This window comes from Astatotilapia calliptera, chromosome 5 (assembly GCF_900246225.1).
Source record: "Astatotilapia calliptera chromosome 5, fAstCal1.2, whole genome shotgun sequence".
NCBI lineage: Eukaryota > Metazoa > Chordata > Actinopteri > Cichliformes > Cichlidae > Astatotilapia > Astatotilapia calliptera.
This window is the reverse complement of record NC_039306.1, coordinates 17,624,555-17,648,192: the sequence shown is the minus strand read 5'-3', so window position 1 is coordinate 17,648,192 and position 23,638 is coordinate 17,624,555. Positions and strand designations below refer to the sequence as shown.

Genomic DNA, 23,638 nt, shown 5'->3' with positions numbered 1-23,638 from the left:
TAACTGACAGGAGTATTAACAGAGGTAAAAGAAACTGGCTAGAAGCTTTCAATGTTCGATGCTTTAGATATTGAAGCTAGAGTTGTGTGTGTCTCGCACTGTCTGTGGAAAGTGATCTGCTTTTCATTTCGATGACAGCCCGAAGCTCAGAGGGCTGCAGAGGCGCAGGAGTCCAGATGAGAGACAAATCAATTCAGTTAGCTTTTCACATGCACTGTATATGAAAGAGAGACATAACTTGTTGGTAGGAACAGACTTGCCTTAAGGCTCTATTCTTTCTAATGGCCTAAAGGAGGCGAGTCACAAGTCTCATTTAATATACTAGGATATCATTTAATAAATTATAGTAGACAAAAATAGATAATAAACCAGGGTATGATTCATAACCCAGATATAAACATGCAGGATTATTTCTTTCTCCAGCAAATCCAACACCCACTCATGACGTCTGTTTTTTAACAGAAGAAGATGGTAACTGCCAAAATGCAAAGTTCGAAGCAGTGGATGGCATCAGAGTATCAATGTCCATCTGTTATTTACAGTCTATGGCCCTCAAGAATAAATCACTCTGGGTAGGATTGTAAACCAGCCCGTTAGTGCATTGGGGAACCTCGTTTTAAACAGTTAGCAAAATGCTCAAATTTCTTTTTATTTATTTGTTAGGACTCTGCAGGACTGACACAAACAGTGCTGAGAGAGCCAACAGTAACAGTTGTCATGTTGAGTGTTGAGCCGTAGTGTCAACACGTTAGCCGTCATGTCAAATTAACTTTTTAGCTCGGACCATTACAAACTGGAAGAGTAATACTTAGCACACGCCAGAATAATCCCAAACTAAAATCAGCAGGTACTAGATGTCCACGCTAACCCAGAGAACAGAGCGCTTACTGTAAAGATGATTTTTAAAGGAAAACACCTTGGTGTTGCCAAGTTTCTCTTTGCTGGTACTCGATCCATATTTCCTTTTTACTCTGGTGAGTTGTTTTCACAGGCTTTGGGCTTATTATGCATACTCCTTACTTAATCAGGCTTATTTTCTTTTCTGGCTGGCTTCATTGTCCCAGTGATTCTAATATTTGTTTAGCATAAATGTACAATGTTGCAAACTTCTTAGATGCTTGCACAAAGACTTTAAGGATAAATTATTAAAAAGAGGAGTTATAAAAGTCATAAAAGAAGCCTCTTCGTATCATTTCTCTTCCAATGGGTGATGGGATTCTGATCATAAGGATGATTTTGCACTTTTTCTTTACAGCACTGTTGGGGTCGTGCTGCGGTGTTTGTATGTGTTGGCATCAGATGAGAGAGAACACAATGGATCTGCTATTGAATAGCCAGTGAGATGCATTCCTTTCTCAGATGTTTGGATTGAAAATACCGAATTTGACTTCTGGCACTCGTCAAATTTGACGTTCCTTTGGTGACAGACTTTTTTGATACATGTCAGTATCAAAAGAAAAATATATTAGTCAGCACATCCTCTAGACGATTCACATTCCTTCTCCAACACCTGACTTATGAGCGCTCATAAATCCTTTTTACACACACAATATTCTTTGAAGAAATGTAAAAACACAGTGGCTGAGTGAGCAATATGAGGCAAAGAAATCAATCACTCCTGGCTTGTGAAATACAGATTTTTTTTTCTAAATCTATCTATGTAGTTAATGTAGTACTGGATGTGCTCCTTATAGTGAAATGTGGGGACAAGTGGGAAAGAGTGGGAAAGAGAAAAAGGAGGGAGAGGAGGATCTATGGTGTGATGGACATCGAGGTTTGGGAGGGTGAAGTAGAGAGAGGGAGATGGAGGGAGGGGGAAAGAAAATTCAGGAGACAGAGTGAAAAAGAAGTACTTACCATGTTATTTCAGACCAGTCTTTACTGGAGCATGGTCGTCCATTGCCAGCCAACAAACAAACTTATTAGCCTTAACAAAAATGTTGACAGTAGATCTTTTGCAACAGATCTTTGGGCATTTCTAAAATCTTTTTTTCCCCTTTTGTTTTAAATAGTTTTTGATTTATTAAACCTAAGCCATGGCTTTGTCACCAGGAAGCTGGATTTTTATTTTGGTGGTCATTGTAGCAGTGGTGTCTTTGACTTCTGCTGCAAACTATCCATACAGTCACTATAGAAGGATTTGCTATAGGCCACACTGTTACCATGGATACCGTGGCTACAACTTTGGCTACCTGGCTGCAGGTAAGTGATCATTTCTGAGCCAAAATACAAATGAAGCAGTGGCAGCAGCTCTAATGCTGATTTTGGAATAAAATTTTAAAGAAATGCGAAGGTTACTTATTTAGCAGCGCCGATATTTAAATTGCACACCTTTGTGTTATTTTACAATATGAACGTTTTGTATCATATTACAGAAAATTCAACAATTTGCATTTCTCTTTTAAATCTTTAAGCACATTTCTTTTTACAGAGGGCTAAATGGACATGTAGGGAGTTTACAGTAGCAGGAGGAGTTAATCCATCTGACTGATAATGTGTCTGCTCTGTCTGGCAGCGTTCAGCTAATTTTTCTCTCTGATAAATGCTTCACTTTTATCAGCACATGAAAAAATGAGCTTCATTGACTATTGCGGTGAGGGATAATCCCTATGGTCCCTTATGTAATTCTTGGTGGTGAGTCAAGACTGTTCAAAAATATTTGTTCTAATGTCCAAATTAAAAAAAAAAAAACATCTATCCTAAATGGATCCTAAGTAATTTTCCTTGAAGACAACACCGTGCTGTAGGTAGCTACAGGCAGAGAATTAATACACCCTGTTTAAAAGCCAAGTGCTGTTGAGGCTTTGGCTGGAGATCGAGGAGGATTATGTTCTGGATGTGGAAAGCAGGCTGGAGTTGATCCGCTGCCTGTGTGCTGCAGTCGGCACAGGAACAGGAGTTCCACAGTGTTGGTCCCGTTTCATGCAAAACCAAACCAGAGGACGACATGCAGCATGGACGGAAAAATGAAAGTAGGGGCTCTGCCAGCTTTTCTGAGTAAAATGAAGCTAAAGTGGGCAGCAGAGAGCAAGAAAACGAAACTTGAGAACCATTTTTCAGCTCCGGGCACTATAACGGAGGATGTTGCGGGATATTACGGAGAGTGGATAAGTTCAGCTGAAGGATATTGCTATAATTCAGCTTCTTGGGCTGGTTTTCATAAGAACCATTAAGCATGAATATCTTAGTCCCTTTATGCTCATATCATTCATTTATGTCCTTATTCTAATAATATGCTTCTTTTTATTATCCTTTTTTGTTATCATAATAACCACTGAGATTTCATAATTTACAACACAGCTTTCCACCATCGTGTGCTATAACGTCAGGTGACAGACTTTGGGTTCTGATTTATGTGTCACGAGTCTATACTGTGGAAACTTGAATACAGTGTTTGCGTGAAGCTCAGATTTGGATTGTGAGGGTGCCACACTGCCTGTATCCCACACAGTGTGACACGAGCACATGGAGACCAAATTTTGATTTAGAGATTGATATCCGTACTTACTCTTTTCACAGACCACAAAATGTACTATCTCAGCTGCCATGATCAATATTTTTACATATTGTACTAAAAGACTTTGTGCACGTCTATTGTGAAATGGTTTACTGGCTCACACAATCTCAGAGATTCATAACCCAGCTCAGCACATCCCCTCAGGTCTATTAAAAGCTGTAGTTCTGTCAGCTTTTAGCTACAGCTGTTTTGTTTTTTTGGCCCGCATTATTCGTTTTCAGACGCAACAGCCAGCTGTTTTTGGTAAAAAAAAAAAAAAAAAGAAATGAAAGAAAGAAAGAAAGAAAAAGCTCTGATAAACCCACAGTAGTTGTAAATGGGGAACATACTGAAGCGTTTAGCATTTACAGATATCCCTTAGGAGTACGTGAGAACCAAAACACAACACAGAGTGAATTTTGAACTTGAATTCACCAGATGAGCTAAAATAAACAGTCTGTTTAACCCAAAACCATCATCTTTTCCTCTAACCAAGTACTACTGTGTCCTAAATCTCGCCAAATTTGTTATCCACCCGTCCGCCGTTCATCCATCCATTCATCCATCCTCTACTAATCCCAGTCAGACATAAGTCTGGCATTTTAACTTAAAAATTAATGATGCAGCAGGACCATAATTGTGTCACTGTATACATGAGTTTATATTCAGATCCTTCTTTTAGTTTAAGTGCACTTGAAGAATAATTAATCCTCATCCATCATCTCGTTTTCAGTCTATTATCTAATTTTTATTCTTCCATCCACCCAATGCATAGTTCTTGCCCCATTTACATTTCCCATGAAAGAAGTTGCAACTTAAACAGCTTCCCAGTCCATCAAAGGGTTTGTGCATATATTCTGCTTATGTTGACATCAAAGGCCATTTTAAACTTTGCAAATTACCCTATTTGGCACATCTAACAACTGTGGGAGTCAATGCAAAGCAAAGCCATATATAGAGGCGTTTGCATTTATGCATCAATGTCCACATTTTTCTTTTCACCTAGAGAATGAAAGTGTCTATTTTTAATGTGACGGAGAGTTTGCACCATGATGAATGTTGATTAGTTATTTCTAGATTTTATTTACATTTAACTGTTTACAATGTCTCTTGAAGACCAGATGTGTGGTCTGTGAAACGAGGCAGTCAGTTATGTGAAATAAATGAAATTAAACTAATATTTACGTTCAGTAAATTAAAATAATCAGCTAGTTTAGGGAAACTTTCAGAAAACTCTTTCCAAAGGAATTCCAGTGAATTCTTGAAATAGTTCCTTGCTGGATGGCCGCCTGAGGCCAGGACTGTTCGGAACAATGCATTTCTCAACCAGACATTTAACTTGGCGCTGAATAATAGTATTTAATGATGTGTTGGCTGTTTTTACAGGCATCATCCGGCAGCCAAAAAACATTCACACTCACCTTCTTAATGTGTCACATCACTTGTTGCAGTCGACAACCTTTCCAGTAACTCCACTGTGATGATTCTAGTAATATTAAAGCAAAAGGGTGACTTGTCACCAGCCTGGGGGTTGACTTAGCATCCAGCAGAACCCCAAACAGACCTCATAATTCAGGACTCACAGGGGGGTCTGCTGTGAAACACACCAAACAATTTATTTGCCTGTGACTCCTAAAATAAGAAGTGTTTAAGAATGTGGTTTGTTTCATTAGAAATCTGGTCACACTGTGAGTGATCGTGTTTCTCTCACCGCTGCTTCCGCCTTCTTTTGTTTGCTTACCATCCACATGCTTGGCTGAGAGGAATGTGTATGTTTTGCATCCTCCACTTTAACTTTCCATATGTTTTTCCACCTGAGGGGCTTTGACAAGAAGCGCAGGAATTTCAATTTGGTTCTAAATGTGCGGTAGTTGTTACCACATGGTGGGATTTGTTTTATTTGAGCTGCAACACGCTTGTAAAATACTTTTCCTTCTCATCCATCACCTCGTCCTCGCCTCCTGGGGTACATCTTTACCCTAAAACCCGTATTAACTTCCTCTCTCAGCTTGGCATCTCATCTGGTTTTAGTCTGGTAACCATTCGTTTTCTCCCATAATGAGAAGATTTATTTAAATTGCACTCATTTCTGTCTTTTGTCCCGCTTCAGTATTTCACTTGTATCCCTCCTTCCATGCAGATATTGATGAATGCCAGGTCCACAATGGAGGTTGCCAACACAGATGCATTAACACCAGGGGCTCCTACTATTGCGAATGTCACCCGGGCTCCCGGCTTCACGTGGATGGCCGCACCTGCCTCGGTGAGTGATTTTGTTGCTGGTTTGCTGCAGATGAATAACAGAAATAGCATTGTAGGGTTACAGCACCATATATGTGCTGTAATCATAATATGTATGTCAATGAAAGTGCAAAAAGGTCTAAAAACATCATTTATAAAAGTTTAAACACAGTAACATGACGATAATGATGATGGGGAAGGTCTTTATTTAATCCCATTAGAGGCAGAATGTGAAGACGTCCAAAGGCACTTTGTAATCTAACCTCATGTAGTTCAATACTCACACAAACAATGAGACAGTGGTTTGGAGGAACTGAGCTACTGGAAGCTTCTTTGAGTCTTTGAGTGTTATTTTTTTCTTTTGGTCATTATTTCATTGAAGTTTAGCCACATATGGTTTTTGACATGGGTACTTAATCATCTAAACCACATTAGTTATGTTTCAGACGACCCCTTTGGTTCTGACAAAAAGCCCCATTGTGGTGCGGTTCAAATAACATTTGGTGGTGAAGCCAGATTTAGTCGGTTCATGAAGTTTTTCCTTTAACTGGATATCTTGTACAAAAGCCATTTTTAAGCTCTCCTGTGAGAGAATCAGACCCAACGTCCCATCCTGGAGAAAGCTTGTAGTATGGTTGCATCCATTGTTATTATTGTTTAACTTCTTGGGCCTTTATTTATTCATGTCCACTTAAAATCAATTTTCATTGTAAGTACAGTACAGTAAAAACTATTCAAATGTAAGGTTAACCTTTACATGCTTTGGTTTGAAAATGAGATGAGTTTGTCCACCACACAAACTACGCAACATCAACCTCAAACTACGGCAACAAACAGTTAAATTCTGTGTATCTCTGGGATGCAGAGGGCTAATGTGCTGGTTTACTTCTCAGTTACTTCTCAAACCCCAAAAGATATTCAGGCTATAATCACATAGGACAAAGAAAAGCAGCAGATTCTCACAACTGAGTATCATGATGTAGCTCCATCCCACTGCTTTTCTGTATACAAGAGCTCTATTTAAAGAAGTTGTTTGAATTTGTCCTGCAGAGCTTCTGCTGTCTCTGCTGCATCAGTTCAGTGTTTTTAATGATTTTGTTGCTCTTGCTTTGCGTGACTGGATAAAATAGCTTAAGGCCACTAATAAGTGCATCCTACCATTTTACTGTGTAACCAACATTGCCGATATTGACCATATGGATCTACTTCAGCTCCTCCGGACATCAAGTAGTATTTAGCATTAAACTGTAATAGCAGTTAACCAAAGTGACTTCCTTTCTTTATATGTTTTACACAGCCTCAGTGCTCAGAAAGAAAAGAAAATGGACATTTTGCTCTTTGCAGCTAGTTCATGTTTATGTTCGTGGCATCGCAAAATGAAATAAAGTTATTTAGATGTGACAAAGTCAGAGAAAATAAAGAAGACCTGAATCCATATATTCTTCAAGTACTTAAAAAAACTGAGTGATGCAGGGATTACAATAAGTTAGAATGCTATTATGGGTCATTTTTTCCCGAACGCTCACCTGAGCTTGATTCCTGCCGCCTGTGTGGCGACTGTCATATGACCTGTGCACTGTTTACTCAGTACCTGTGCATTTTTCCTCTAATATCAGATATTTGTGGTTTAGAAGAAAAAAACATCTAATAGACAAAAAAATATAAGCGTGCCGCTGGCTTCTACGTCAGGAATGCACACAGAGTGTCCTGGATGACATTCAGAGGAAAAATCATTATGTGTTTTTTGGCTTCGTAAAGTAGTTATTTAATTTTCTTATAGAGCACATCTGTCCCTGAGAGGCTCTTATGTGACAGCTGTTGCATTAAGAAATGACTGATTACGCCAACAGTTCACAAGTGGACTGACTCCAGGCAAATGCTGCTTTTCTGGGATGCTTCATATCCGTCTGTTAAAACTGCGAATTGTGTCCATGTTCAAAAATACATTTGGTGCTGAAATCTCACTGTCCATTACAAGCGAGTAAACGATTATGTCAGTTTCAACTATGTGCCAAACAGCATGAAAACATACATACTGGAGGATAAAGGACCACACATAGCAATCAACAAGTCAGTCTCCCTCTCTGTGCTCATCTCATCCAGCTCTTGATCAGCCAGCAGAGGTTAGACGTATCCCACACACTTAGCGTGAAGCTGCATAATATTTGAGCTGGAAAGCACTCTGTGGTTTGACATGTGCTTGGGATGGGTGGGTCTTGACTCTGGTCTGTGAGCATGAAAAACAGCCTTTTGAGAACACCGGGCTGTTTGGGCTTCAACCTGTTTTTTTTGCTTTTTTTCTGTGAGGAGATCCAGATTGATCTGTTGCTACAGGGAGAGGAGACTCAGACAAGGAAGCGCATTGAGCTCACACCGCTCTCTGCCTCTTCACCATATGCTTGCTGTCCACCGCAGGCGCGCTGCCATTCAAGTTCCTCTGTGTTTTTTGGCGTTTCTGCTGTGATAGATCTCTCATTGCTCAAAGCATAGCGGCTCACCGAGGTGTTCTCTGAGTGTAGGAATGTCAGGAGTGTGACTGCTCTGAGAAATTTAAGATTTCTGTTGGTGTGAAACATCAGTCACAAAGACTAACACGACAAATCAGGGTGGATTGATTAGCTTCTGAAAGATGCTGGATTTTTTTCAGTGTTGTCCTTTTATCGTATCACATCTTTCTTTCTCTTGCCTTTTTAGCTGTCCTTTCATGTGCCGTTAGCAACGGAGGATGCGAGCACTACTGTGTGCAGCAGTCTGTTGCTCATTTTCGCTGCCGCTGCAAACTGAACTACGCGCTGTCGGAGGATGGCAAGCATTGTAAATGTGAGTGCCCATGTTTCTGAACTCTGTTGTAGGAAGCACTAAAATCACACGTTCATATGACACACTGCAAAAAAATGAAAAGCCCTAGAGGAATAATAATTTGATGGATGATGTAGAAAAGCACGCCAATGAAACTGAGCACTTTGGATGATTATGAAGGTGTGATCCTGCAGGTTTGATCGTAACATTAAAAACACATTGCCTCAGCATCTGCTGCCAATTATAATTATCTTACAGGATGTCTGAGCTGGAATATGACTAACTATCTTTCATGCGATAAGATATTTAATTGGAATGAGTCACAGCAGTCTTCGTTGTTTTTGTTTCTCAAATTGTGTTTTGATGGCCTTGCTCGTTTTAATCACTCCGATCTCTGAGGCCGTTAAGTCAAATATGCTTCTCAGAGGGTGGAAAATTATACATATATGTATTTTAAATTGCTGTCTTCTAGATGCTTTTACTTTGTAATTGTTGGCTGCAAACAGCTTCCTCTAATTTTTGCAGGAAGGTTCTTATCCAAACTGGACAGGCTTACACAAGTTAAACACACACACACACATACAGCTATGAAGAGCAAAGAGCTGGAGGTGCTGGGTGGATGTAAACCCCCTCCACTTGCTATACTCTGCTTTAAGATGCAAAACATTCGGTTTTTACAGTTTTCCCCTCTGCTGTGTTTGAAGCTTTCCTCACTTTACTGTCAGCGTGCGAGTTTATGTGTATGAGCGTGAGCTTTTTTGTGTTACAGTACAGGATCCCTGCGCCGATCAGAACGGAGGCTGTATGCACGAGTGTCGAGCTGATGGTGGCAAGGCCCACTGTGACTGTAAAGTTGGCTACACCCTTGCTGCTGATGGGAAAACTTGTGAAGGTAAACTGACCAGTAGTGAGTAAACTAGTAAATTGAGTGGCAAGTGAAACTAGTTTGCTAACAAATATTCATACATTCGCAAGGAAAATGTTCCCTGATGGTAAAATTGCTCCATCAACTGACGTTTTCAAGGTCGAGCATCATACATCATGTAGCTCTAAAAGTTTAAAAGAAAAGAAAATAATTAGCTTTAAAGAACAACAGCCAATAAATGAGGAGCAGAAGAAGCAGAATTTGGATACCATCAGTGTTGGGCAACAATGACTTTAAAGTGTGCAAAAATAACTGGAATAATCTTTAAGCGCTGACGGAGATGGAATAATTCGCTCTGTTTTTTTCAATGCATTTTCCTCCAGATATTGATGAGTGTGAGACAGAAGAGGCCAACTGTGCTCACGGCTGCCATAACACTCTGGGCTCTTACGTCTGTGTTTGCAACGCTGCCTATGAGCTGGGATCTGATGGAAAGCAGTGTTACAGTCAGTTTAAATCCTCATGCCTGCATATAGTTACACGAGTGGATTGCAGCACCTTTAATTTCTGTTTATAAAACATGTCGTGTTATTAACACACGTCGGTTATTTTATTGTGTACTGAAGGAATTGAGATGGAAATTGTGAACAGCTGTGAGAACAGCAACGGTGGATGTTCGCATCACTGCCAACATTCAACCAGCGGACCTGTGTGCACCTGTAACCATGGTTACACGCTAGATGAAGACCTTAAAACCTGCATTGGTAAGAGAGTGTGATGCACTCACATAAACTTAACAATACTTAGTTGTTTACTAAATTAAGGGAGATAAACAATAATGTATTGAGCGCATATGAAATTATTAGTGTATGTTATAATTTATTCCTTTATTAGTAACTGGTTTATTTAAAAACAAACAAACACCTGTTTTACCAACTTATCAGAATTTGCAAAGCAGCAAAGAAACTACAAAACTTTGGAGTTCCACTTTGGTGATTTTGACAGTTTCACAGTGACTCGTTTTTGTTTGTCGCTCAGTGTCTGTGTCTCTGTGCCGTCTGTTTTAGGGGTTCTGTCCTTCTTGTTTTTGGCAGACATTTTTTTGTGTTGTTATTAAATTAAAGTGCAAATATCAATTACGCCACACCTTTCAAAAGTGGACTTATTGGGCATGCATAAATGTCAATCCTTGAACTCATTTGTTAGTCCTTTAGTTTTAGTTTAATTATTAAAATGCCTAATGAATTTATTAGACAACTATCCGATGTAGGTTACCTTCTTTAAGTTAACAATATTTTTTTTATGTTTCTAATAAATAAGAATACAATTTATAATTTTAAACATGATTTTTGACAGATTTCTAAAATGTTTGTTTGTTTGGGGTTTTTTGTTCTAATGACAGGTGGCCTAAATTTGTTATTCCAACAGTTTTATTAAACTTATATATTTAATTTATTATTAAACATTTATCTATTAAGCTGTTGAGACCTAAACCAACAAATACTCATCTTCCTGTGTATTTTGAGCAGTAATGTTAAACTTTAAGTCTACTGGAGTAATCCTAGAAAATATACAAACTGCATGAAGGTCGTTGTTTAGCTTTAGTTTCTTTTTTTTTGGAGACACGTTTTTAAATGACGTCAGTCAACATAACCGCATTGTGAATTGGCCTTTTTGTGATTTATGGCAATGCTGTGAATTAAACTGAATTAAAACTAATCCAGTCAGTTTGCTGCACCAGAGAAAATGTGGAGAAGGTGTGTGATAACTGTAATTGCAGACAAGCGTAAATAGTCATTTTTGCATTTACTGGAGACGACGGCGCAGTCGGCGTAGAAGTTCACATACAATAAAACTAGAAAACAAGAGAAAGCGAGACACTTTATACAACTCGAAAATATATATTTTTAGTCCTCTAATAAAAGAAAAATGTCCTTGTGGTCAGGAGGTGGAAGAGTATTTTTGGAAAACAGGTCTTTGCTCATACAAGCCAGAGTTTGCAAAGAAAATGAGCAAATTTCACTGTTATCATCGTTCGCTTGTAATTTTAGCCTTAATTGGCTGTTAAACCCACACAGTTTAAATTACCTCATAAATTTTCCCTCATGGAGCAGGGAAGCATATCACTACAGTTGGATCATAATTTTTGTCTTGCTGCTTGTTGTGCTTGGCAGATGTTGACGAGTGTGGAGAGGAGATCTCCTGTTGTGAGCAGGATTGCACCAACTACCCCGGGGGTTATGAATGCTACTGCTCTGCAGGATACAGACTCAACTCAGACGGGTGTAGCTGCGATGGTAATGTTTTACCTTCAGTCCAAGCGTGGACGGCACTTACATTTAAATGAGACGCAATGTTTAATCCTGCTGAATTCAAAAGGAAAGTTTCGGTTTGACACGCACAATGTTGCCTTTGTTTTAGTGAGGAAAAACAGTGGCCGCTGTAAGTTTTTCCTTCTGACGCATTTGATTCTGTGGTGCGTCTGTGTTGTTTAGATGTAGATGAGTGTCTGGCCGCTAACGGTGGTTGCGATCACACATGCCAGAACAGCGCCGGTTCCTTCCAGTGTTACTGCCGCCGGGGTTTCCGTTTGGATGAGGACCGGCATTCTTGCATCCGTGAGTATCAGCAATCATGTGTAAGAGCGTGGGCGAACGGGAATCGCACCAGAAACATTCCAGTGGAAAATCCTGGCAAACTGACACTTGTTGTGCAGTAAAGTCATTTAGACAAAAAGTTTAAAAAGAGGATATGAAGAATGGAAATGTCAAGCTAGGCTAGGACTAGTGTAATCTACAATGAGATGCAAGGAAATCCAACTTTATTTGGCATAGGTGTAGTATTTAAACAAACATTAATGAGCCAGCTTCAAATTTGATGTCAAAACTGGAAGAATCAGTGGGATACTGGTATTGCCAGAAAATTAGAGCGGCAGTAGCATTGTCCTATTTAGTGTTTAGTGTGAGAAAACCAAATCAAGCAAATCAAGCTCAGATGCTATCCTGGCAGATCAGCTGATCTCACTGCCAGCCCACATCAGCTGATGGCTCAGCTGATAGCCTTCTATGCATCCAACTGGCAAATCTCACATGGACTGCAGTGTTGCACTTCTACCAGTGATTTTCCAACCTACAAGAACCCAGCTCTTCCTTTTCATGCTGTTTGTGTGTCGAGGTGAACAGAGACAGAAATAACAGCAATCCTTTGAACCACCATTGTGTTTTACAGACACATGGTATAGTAGCTGTACCAATGATAAGTAGCACCTTTTAAAGTAATAACATTATACTAATAGCATGATACTGACATCAGTGAAACTAACCAACCAATTTCCATGTGTTCCAGCTTTTCCTTTCCTTTTTTTAACATATCATTACATTCACTCCAAGTAAACGCTCAGATTGGCTAAAGCGCACTTGGAATTGTCAAAGGATTTATTTCCATATGCAGTAATGGATCCCTGTGGAGTTAACTATAAACAGAGACTATGTTTTGTAATCCTGTGGCCTGACAAACATGCTGAATGCATTTACTTTGTTATAAAATATTTGCAAAGTTTTGCATCTGCATTGTGTACGTCCAAGTTCACCAGCAGCTGATTTTATTCCTCTCGAGCAATTCTGCACACCTTAACCTCTGGTCAGTTGAATATCAAATAGTCTGTAACATATGCTCACCGGCCACTTTGTTAGGCACACCTTTTAAAGTGATTGTTGAACAGGTTCTAGAGGATTTTCTGAAGTTTAAATAATGAGTATGAGTAACAAAGGTGATTTAAGTGACTTTGAATGTGACACAGACTGAGATTTTCCCACACAGGAGAAAATATCCTGTCTTTCTTGTGATGGTGATGTAGGGAATGCCAAAGGTCAGAGGGGAATGGCCAGACTGCTTTGAGCTGTTGGGAAGGCAACAGTAACTCAAATAACCACTTGCTATGACCAAGGTACACTGAAGAATATCTGTGACTGCACAACACGTTGAACTTTAAAGCATCAGAAGAACACCTTGGCTGCCATTCTTGTCAGCTAAGAACAGGAAACTGAGGCACAATACACTTGGACGACTGGATAAACTTGACATGGTTTGATGAGTCTTGATTTCTGCTGCAACTTTCAGCTGGCAGAGTCCAACAACATGAAAGCACACTTTGGGTTCCTCAGTACCAAATGAGCATCTTCTAAATTCCACAGCCTACCTGAGTATTGTTGCTGACCGTGTCCATCCCTTTGTGACGACAGTGTAATCATCTTCTGATAATTGTTTCGATAATAGCATAGCATAGCATAGCATAGCATCTTTATTTATAACGCACTTTACATCCAACAATGTTGACCAAAGTGCTACAAATATAAAACAGAGAGGAAACAGTTTAAATTACATATAAAATATCTTAAAATTAAAAATAATATAATTAATAAGAAATGTATTAAGAGACATCAACAAGTCCTGCTGTGCTAAAAGCCAAGGTAAATAAATATGTTTTAAGACGTGATTTAAAAACAGATAAGGAAGGTGCCTGTCTAACATGTAAAGCCAACTCATTCCACAATTTTGGTGCTGCCACAGCAAACGCCCGATCCCCTCTGAGCTTACGATTAGTCCTGGGCACGCTCAGGAGGAGCTGGTCTGCCGACCTGAGGGACCGGGAAGGTATGTATGGATGAAGAAGCTCAGAGAGGTACACAGGGGCAGCATTGGACAAACATTTAAAAACAAATAAAAGCAGCTTAAAATGGATCCTAAAATGCACGGGCAGCCAATGAAGTGAATATAAAACTGGGGTGATATGCTCGTATCTACGAGTGCCAGTTAAAAGGCGTGCAGCAGCATTCTGGACTAACTGCAGTCGAAAAACAGAAGATCGACTCACCCCAAAATAAAGAGAATTACAGTAATCCAGCCGAACGGTTACAAAAGCGTGGATTACTGTTTCAAATTGCTGTCTTGTAAGAAAGTGCTTAATTTTGGCCAGTTGCCTCAGATGAAAGAAACTAGACCTTACATCCAACCCAATCTGGCTTTCAAGCTTAAGCTCAGGATCCATTTTAAAACCCAGATTAACAATCTCTGGTTTACAGAATGATTTCAGGGATTGCAAATCAACACACGGAACAGCAGTGGAGGCAGGTCTGAACACCATTACTTCAGTTTTAGAATCATTAAAACAAAGAAAGTTTAGCGCCAACCACGACTTGATGTCCTCCAGACATGTTTGTAAACGATTTACAGACGACCCATCTTTCTTTTTAAGAGGAACATAAATCTGGCAGTCATCTGCATAACAGTGAAACGAGAGTCTGTGTTTTCTAAAAATTGAGCCCAATGGAAGTAAATAAAGTGAAAACAGGATAGGGCCCAGAATGGAACCCTGTGGCACTCCATGAGACAACGGAGCACGGGAGGACTCACAGTTTCCTAAGCGAACTGAAAAAGTTCGGTTTGTTAAGTAAGACCTGAACCATTTCAGAGCCACACCTGTTATACCGACACACTGCTCCAAACGTGAGATTAAAATTTCATGGTCTACAGTGTCAAATGCAGCAGTTAAATCGAGTAAAATAAGAATGACACTTTCACCAGAATCACATGATAAAAGTATATCATTAAAAATTCTTAAAAGTGCTGATTCAGGCATATGCATTGCTTTAAAACCAGATTGAAAAATCTCCTGAACATTTTGTGCATTCAAGTATGAGATCAATTGGTCATATACAATTTTTTCCAAGACTTTAGATAAAAAGGGCAGCTTAGATATTGGTCTAAAGTTCTCAACAGCGTTTGTATCTAGCACAGGTTTCTTAAGAAGTGGTTGCACAATTGCATCTTTAAAATTCTTTGGAACCATACCTGAAGTAAGGCTGCTATTTAAAATGGTTAAAATGGTTGGACCTATGGTAGAAAAAACTTCTTTCAGAAAAAGGGGAGGGATAGGATCATAAGGTGAGCCTACAGGCTTTAAATGATCCACCACCTCCTGTAGAGAGTACTCCTGCAAGAGTAACCGACTCAAACTGTTGAAAGACAGCTGAGCAAATTGGAAGATCAGAGGGGTCAGATGTGGGCAAAATAATCTGCGCCCTAGCCGAGGCTACCTTGTTTATAAAGAAGTGCAGAAACCTTTCACACATTTCAAGTGAAGGCTCAAAACTAAGAGGGAGGGCTTAAAATAGTCTCGATTGACTTAAACAATATGTGTGGTTTCTGATGATTCACCATAATAATGTTTGCAAAGTGTTTCCGCTTTGCTTCTTTTATTGTAAGCTGATATAAGGCCCAGCACTCTCTTAAACTTTGTAAAGAGACCTGTAAGTTATCTTTTTTCCATCTCCGCTCAGCCCTACGACATTCACGCCTCGCGGCACGGGTTTCATCGTTCAACCAGGGTTCAAGCTTTGTCTTAGGATGCTTAATTTTTAGAGGGGCAACAATATCCAAGACAGTCTGACAAGTGGTATGAAACCAAAAACTGAGTTCCTCTACGTATTGGAGTGTCTCAGGAATGGATTACTGATTATAGTAGGTGGAGAACCGTGCTGCCGTGGAAGAATTTAACAAACGAGATGTCTTTATGGATCATGCAAACAAGAATAGGACCATTTATTTCAAATAAACTACACAGAGTAGCTTTAAAAAGCCATCAGTTCTTACAATGAATAATCTGCATCACTACTGCCCTCTTCATTTGATTTACATAGCATACAATCGTGTCATCATGTACAATATTACTCAGTTGCCACATGAATAAAAATGAAAGATTCTTATAGTTATCTTTTTTTATACATACAATATATTTAAATGCAATGATATAAAACACATGATGTTGGTATATTTTGTATAATATTTTTTTTTTCTCACTGTAGCACTTGAAGATGCAGTCGAGGCCCTGTCCAGCGGAGGCTCTATTGAGCTGCCACTCATTCGCCCCCAGCTCACCTTGCTGCAGGACTACAGCCAACCCCTGGAGCGCTTTGACGACTATGAAGATGACGAAGGGGAGCTGAGGGCTGAGAGTAACCTAGCGGAAAAATTTGGTGAGTTTCATCTCAAACCGCTGTTGATTTATTATCATTAACAGTAAACCTGCATCTGATTATATGGCTCCTGTGAAGCTGTCTAACAGACTTACTCAGTGATGGCAGGAACACATCACACGATGGGGGCAAATTATTTTGCTTCATGCTTCCAGAATGTTTGTACATCCTAATTAACTACCACAATGCCAGGCACGTTGAGGGTTATATAGTCTGGCAGCTGCTCTGAGTCTGAAGCAGGAAGTCAGAGGTTCTGCTTTTTGTCGCTCAAACGTGACAAAAAAAAAAAACGTGCTGAACAAGCGATTTAATGTAACTGAAAGCTGAAGAGTAACACCTGCTAATATTTAAATGTATGATCTTTCAGTCCTAGTGCAATGCTTTCATTTATTACATTTGTGGTTTGGAGTTAGTGTACCAATAGAAATGTTTCTGAGGGTTAAATATCATGGAAAACACACAAAAAACATATTTTTATTAAAATGAGATTAAGCATAACTTGCACACTTAAAGTTGATTCTTGTGTTTTCAGTGTGCTTGGATGACACTTTTGGCAGCGACTGTAGTTTGACGTGCGACGACTGTTCTAATGGAGGAAAATGCAATCTGTGGAAAAATGGCTGCGATTGCCCCGACGGGTGGACGGGCATTATCTGCAACCAGAGTGAGGACTGAGCCTACAAACAAACACTGACCCTCCTCACACACACTGTCACGGGCCAGGCTGCACAGCCATGACAAAAAGCGAGATGCACACAAATGCTGCTTAAAACTGTTGTGTGTAGTTAACATGATCAATGGTGTAAATGAGTGCATGGGTGAGGAAATGGTGTATGCAAAAAAATTCAACCGCACACCAAAGAACCAACCAAGCTAAGAAGGGTATCTTACAGTAACTGAGCTTTGAGGGCTTTTATAGAGCACTGGCATGCTGGGCCCAGGTGTTGCCAGTGTCACTGATGGGAAACGAGCCACACCAATCCTGCAATGTCTCCAGATGAGACGTGCCACACACAGGCCGAAAGGAAGGCAGGGTAGAGTGGGTCATCACAACAAAAACACCCATGGAAACCTGTCAACCTTGACTGTTTAAGCTGTAATGGATCCTTTTTTATCTTTCATCCCCACAGCGTGCGCTGAGGGACATTTTGGCAAAAACTGCTCCTTCTCCTGCAAGTGTAAAAATGGTGCCAGCTGTGACCCCGTCAACGGAAACTGCCGCTGTCCTCCTGGTGTGAGTGGAGACTTGTGCCAGGACGGTGAGACGCTTCTCTTTGTGTCTTCACTTAATGCAGGTTTTCCTGCTAAGATAAAATCTAATTATTTTAAAGGCACACTAGATATCTTGCATTTACAGAGAAGTATTTTTTTTGGTTCAGGTTGTCCTAAAGGCTTCTATGGGAAGCAGTGCAACAAGAAGTGTAATTGTGCCAATAATGGATGGTGCCACCGCACCTACGGAGCGTGCCTGTGTGACGCCGGACTCTACGGACGCTTCTGTCATCTCAGTGAGTCCCACCGCTTACGCGTCAACAGCTTCTCATGCCGAGCTACAAATTACAAAAGGTCAGGCCTGCTGCTACTTTCACTGTGACTTAAGTATCCATGATTCCTTCATCTTCGCCTTCAGCGTGTCCCAAGTGGACTTTTGGACCCGGCTGTTCTGAAGAGTGTCAGTGTGACCAGCAGAACACTGTCGAGTGTCACCGCCGCTACGGCACCTGTGTCTGTAAAGCTGGTTACCATGGTAACACCTGCAAGGAAGGTGAGCACAGTCACAAAGCACAAGTTGTGTTTGTGTCTTTATCTGTATTCTTGTTGTTTATTACAATTATACAAATACAAAACTCAGAAACTGCAACTTCCACTGGAAGGGCAAGAGCTATACCGAAACTTTGATGTTTTATTCTGTTAATATGGGGATTTAGTGCAATATGTTAATCTTTTTGAAGTCTTATAATGCTGTTTTTTAGTAAACAAGGAGAGTGCTTATGTCCCCCAATGACTTATATTTTGCTTGAAAGTTTGAAGATAATTCAGGGGAACCTAGAGCTTTTTCCTAATTTCTGTGACCTTAAGTTTTGACCTATGACCTTTGACCTTAAAGCAATACATACTAAAATAGTGTATTGTATCATCTTTACCCATACAATTGGAGCAGAATTGTCAGAAATCTTTTGCTTTTAAAAGCTGTAAAAACTTGAGATTTTCAGATATATTCATGCAGTGTGTGATTTTTGAAAAAATGTATGGTGTCACTGTGACACCATACATTGTGTCACAGGATGTCGTACTGAAAAAATAAAAAGTGTGTTTTACAGCTTGCTCCATGCTCTTTAATATGACACATTACTCGGTGTGGTTTTCCTAAAAAAAAAAATTCAAGGTCCACTTTGACCTTGGGCGCTAACAATGAAGGTCGAGATCAAATACCAACCTAGGTACTCGTGTCCCCCGTGGCCTAGTATATTGTTGTGAAGTTTGAAGATGATACATAAAAAATTTGTGGATGATATAAAGTTTCGACTGATTTTCACATTTGGTGTTATTTGTATCGAGCTGACACAAAGGAAATAGAAAAAATGTATATAGTTGTAAGTCTTTGTTACTGCAATCCAGTATTTGTTTCAGTGACACTGTAATGCAAATGTCCTCTCAGGCTAAAATTGTCCACACTTGCAAAGTTCTGAAATATCTGATAATATAACACAAATAGTTCAAATTCATTTTACATTAAGCCACATTGTCCATATATAAAGTGATTTGCTGATCAGGCCTCACTCTGCATCCAACTGTTGTCACTATAAAAGATGTTTAACACTCTGACTGAACAGGCAACCCTGTAATGTATTGATAATTCCCAGATTCCTCACCAACTTTTCACATTGTCTTTAGAATGCAAGCCAGGCACTTATGGAGCCGGCTGTGAGAGGAAGTGTGCCTGTCCCTCAGGAGTGTCGTGTCACCACGTGACCGGAGAGTGCCAACGAAAATGCCCTCCAGGTGTTCATGGGGAGAACTGCGATCAAGGTGGACGGCTTGATTTTTGCATGCTTTAGGCTTATTTGTGTTTGTTTTCATGGTCCTGCATTGACACGAATCCTTCCTGCGTGTCCACTGTCAGCCTGTCCAGAGGGAAGATTTGGGCCCGGCTGTGTTCACTCTTGTAACTGCACCGGCGCACCATGTGACAAAGTGACGGGACAGTGTCAGTGTCCAGCAGGCACATCAGGACGCCACTGTGAAAACTGTGAGTGCTTACATTTTTTTATATAAATAAAAAAAACCTAAACAATTGACTTAAATTTTACATGATAAAAATCATGAAAATGTTCATGATGATCTTTGCAGTGTGTCCGGAGGGTTTCTGGGGTCTAGGCTGTGGAGAGATCTGCCCGGGGTGTGAGAATGGCGGCATATGTGATAAACACAACGGATCGTGTAACTGTCCTGCAGGATTCATGGGAAGACTCTGCCAAAATTGTGAGTAGCAGCATTTTAGGGAAAGTTTCCATAGCAACAGGCACTAAACAGTGAGCCGGATGAGAAGGACGACAGCACTGTGGAATATTAAAATGATGCAGTTTGGATGTGAAGTGAAGGAACATGGTAGAAGTCAGAAGGGTAATTTTCTACAAATTCATATGCTTGAAGCCATGTTTTCACTGGAAGAAGAAATATAACTCCACTTCCACTAACCGCTGGCTCTTCAGTGTTCACTCACGGCTGAATGGCAGTGAAGAAATGTCATGGGAACTTGGTGCTTTTCTCATGTAGTTTGGAGCAGATGGCTGTGGTAGATCAGTCTTTTTTTCTTTCTTTCATGCAGTGTGCCCGAGTGGACGTTTTGGTCAAAAATGCCAGATGAAGTGCATCTGCGAGAACAACGCTCGCTGTGACCCTGCGAGTGGGCGGTGCACCTGTGCTCCTGGTTGGACTGGGCACAAATGCAGGAAAGGTATCATACTGAAGCACGGAAGCAATCGCTGCTGAGCTAAACAGAAGGAGACGTATATGTGGAAAAACCAAATACAAAAAACTGAGCTCATTTATATGATTGTGTTGCAGCTTGTGATGCGGGACACTGGGGGGCCGACTGTTCACAAATCTGCGACTGCAGAAACGGAGACGGAAGCTGTGACGCTGTGACAGGCCAGTGCAACTGCGAAGCTGGTTTCACTGGAACGCACTGCCATCAGAGTATGTTATTATAGGTTTTTTTTTAAAGTGACTATACTTTAACTTTCTCACTATACTCACTATTTAAATAATGCTTACAGTACATCCTCAGATTGGTGCCCACATTTCTCCAAGTTAACTTATTCTCACATGTGCAGCGATCATGCTTTGGTGCTTTCTGGAGGTAGCACAAAGTAACATTGTTAAATGCTCCTTGTATAATTTGTGTAATATGTCAGTGTGGTCTGTTACATCATATTGTGTAACTGTGCTGTATGTGATATTCCTTCAGAGTGCCCAGCAGGTCTGTTTGGTCTCGGGTGCCGCCATCGGTGTCAGTGTGAAAACAACGCATTGTGCGACCATGTGAGCGGAGCTTGTACCTGCCAGAGGGGATGGACGGGGACCTTCTGTGAAAAGCGTAAGAGGAGCTGCTTGATCATGAAGCCAAATTCTCTTACTTAGCATGTATGTATGGCAGTAACAGAGAGTCTTTACATCTGTGTGTGCGTTCTAGCATGTCCTGGGGGTTTCTACGGTTTGGACTGCCAGGAGAAGTGTTTGTGTCAAAACGGTGCGACGTGTGATCATGTCAGCGGCGTTTGTTCCTGCCCCGCTGGTTGGATCGGCCCGTTCTGCAACCTGAGTGAGTAACAGGTGCACCACAGAGACTCGTTTAACTTAACAGATGCGGTCCAGTGTTGTAGGAAAGAAAAAGGTGAAATCAAAGACTCAGCTTGTTTGTATCGTTGTATCTGTTGGCGCTTCATATGAAGTGAGGACACCTTTCAGACGCTGAATCACAGTAGAACAAAAGCACGCTTGGTTTCAGAGTTATTTGGGAAAGCCCATCCCGGTCACACATGAGAAAGTACCAACCTGATGTTACCCATGCAGAAGCCGGTATTATTTACCAGATACTGGAATTTCCACTTTTGATCAGCAGGGTTCAACAGGAGGTAATGATATTGTTTGTCTCTCACATGGCAGCGTGCCCAGCTGGTTTCTATGGGGAAGGATGTAACCGAAACTGTAGCTGCCGTAACGATGGCATCTGCCACCCGGCCAGTGGGCAGTGTGCATGCACGCCGGGCTGGACCGGACCCAACTGCACAAAAGGTGAGTTTATACATCAGAGAGAAGTGATCACCTGTACAACAGGTAAAGAACAGGTCACAAGATGTTTGTTTTTGGGTTGTTTTTCTCAGAGTGCCCTGCTGGGTTTTATGGAGCAGACTGTCAGCAGCGATGCTTGTGCCAGAATGGAGCCACTTGTAATAAGACCAGTGGAAAATGTGCATGCGCCAGCGGCTGGACAGGCACAGCCTGTGAACTGGGTAAGACTGAAGGATGGTGTGAGTAAGAGTCTCCATGTGTTACCACTAAAGCACTCTCACATGGATCAGGAAAAAAAACTGATTTATTGTAACTTGAGTCTTATTTTTGTACTTTTGGCTGTCGCTAATAGAAAAAGAAGAACACTATGCTGAAATCTAAAAAATGCTGACATAAATCAGTTCAGTTCATTTTATTTATATAGCACCAAAATTACAGCAACAGTCGCCTCAAGGTGCTTTATATTATTAAGGTAAAGACCCAACAATAATACAGAGAATACATAAAAAACCCAGACAATCAGATGATACCCTATCAGTGAGCACCTGGCAACAGTGGGAAGGAAAAACTTCAATTAAATAGGAATAAATCTGCAACAGAAGCAGGCTCTGGGAGGGGCAGCCACCTGCTGCAACCGGCCAGGGATGAGTGGCGAGAGACAGGATAAAGACTGTGGAAGAGCCAGAGATGAATAATAACTATTAAATGCAGGGTGATGTATAAACACAGAGAGTGAAAAAGGTTTGTGAAGAGGAAATACTTACCACACGATGTCCAGCAGCCTAGGCCTATTGAAGCGTTAGGGGATTCAGGGTCACCTGATCCAGCTCTAACCACATGCTTTATCAAAAAGAAGGTTTTAGGCCAAACTCAGAGCTGGAAGCTGAAGGCTCTGCTTCCCATTCTACTTTTAAATATCCTAGAAACCACAAGTAAACCAGCAGTCTGAGAGGGAATCGTTCTGCTGAAGTATTACAGTACTGTAAGGTCTGATTATTCTTAAAATTAGATTCTGGATTTAACAGGGAGCTAATGAAGAGAAGCCAATATGGGAGAAATATGCTGTCTTTCTAGTCGCTGTCAGCGCTCTCGCTCCAGCACTTTAGATCAGCCTGAAGCCTTTTTGGGGAGCTTTTTGGAGCCCGATAATGATGAATTACAAGTCCAATCTAGATGTAATAAATCATGAACTAGTTGTAAACCCAGTGAGGTTAAGCCTGTTTATCTGAACAATTTCATTTGAAGCTAAAATTGAAAAATGAGCATGTTTGAAATGTTATAAATAATCCGTCACCGTGCAGGAAAACCGCTCACAGGTGTGACTGTCCTTTGTTTTAGTCTGCGTGGCCATCTTCTTGCTTGTGTTTCTCATTGTTACCATATTTCCAGATTGGAGCAATTTTCTTTTTGGATACTCGTTATTTGTGCTGATAAGAATGACATTCAGAGATATACAAAACACACCAACCCCCGAAAAGATTGACTGATTTACCAACATCAGGATCTCATACAGATCTGGATGTATATATATTCACACCTCTGTTTTTAATTCCAGCTAAAGCAGAAGATCAGCCCGTGAACTAGCATCCTTATGAGACTGTACTTCTCTATAGCGGTAATGTGATCATTTGACATAGCTGTATAGATTCTTATGTGGTAATTCAGCCTCATCTAGTTCCAAACCACCCCCTGAAGCCACAGAGACGTCTGATTTTTGTGAAGCTGCAGTGATGTTGGTTAGTCATGACAGAAACGCAGAAGAATAAAATCGCCTGAACCTTGAAGTAAACATTTAAAACAGTGGCCTGTGGTTGTTTTACTTTGCTCAGGAAATGCATGAGACTGAGTTCAATTTGCTGCCTTAGCTCATTTGTTTTTGCCTGCAGTCTGGTTATTTGCTGGCAGCGA

At 40.6% G+C, this 23,638-nt stretch overlaps 1 protein-coding gene across 3 annotated transcripts in view; it reads left to right on the top strand.

Annotated features, from left to right (window-relative positions):
* megf6b (multiple EGF-like-domains 6b) overlaps positions 1-23,638 on the top strand; it is a 63,328-nt gene that overhangs the window by 32,238 nt on the left and 7,452 nt on the right. For 2 of the 3 annotated variants that reach the window (XM_026167678.1, XM_026167677.1), the window contains exons 6-26: positions 5,637-5,759; positions 8,432-8,557; positions 9,306-9,428; positions 9,785-9,907; positions 10,028-10,165; positions 11,576-11,698; positions 11,897-12,019; positions 16,265-16,435; positions 16,968-17,099; positions 17,566-17,694; positions 17,815-17,943; positions 18,066-18,200; positions 19,331-19,465; positions 19,560-19,685; positions 19,787-19,918; positions 20,265-20,393; positions 20,504-20,635; positions 20,907-21,035; positions 21,132-21,260; positions 21,605-21,733; positions 21,823-21,951. In XM_026167678.1, the coding sequence (XP_026023463.1) occupies positions 5,637-5,759; positions 8,432-8,557; positions 9,306-9,428; positions 9,785-9,907; positions 10,028-10,165; positions 11,576-11,698; positions 11,897-12,019; positions 16,265-16,435; positions 16,968-17,099; positions 17,566-17,694; positions 17,815-17,943; positions 18,066-18,200; positions 19,331-19,465; positions 19,560-19,685; positions 19,787-19,918; positions 20,265-20,393; positions 20,504-20,635; positions 20,907-21,035; positions 21,132-21,260; positions 21,605-21,733; positions 21,823-21,951 (2,745 nt within the window). Of the gene's footprint in view, positions 1-1,874; positions 2,203-5,636; positions 5,760-8,431; positions 8,558-9,305; positions 9,429-9,784; positions 9,908-10,027; positions 10,166-11,575; positions 11,699-11,896; positions 12,020-16,264; positions 16,436-16,967; positions 17,100-17,565; positions 17,695-17,814; positions 17,944-18,065; positions 18,201-19,330; positions 19,466-19,559; positions 19,686-19,786; positions 19,919-20,264; positions 20,394-20,503; positions 20,636-20,906; positions 21,036-21,131; positions 21,261-21,604; positions 21,734-21,822; positions 21,952-23,638 lie in introns of those variants that run through there. The other variant, XM_026167679.1, reaches the window with a different exon arrangement.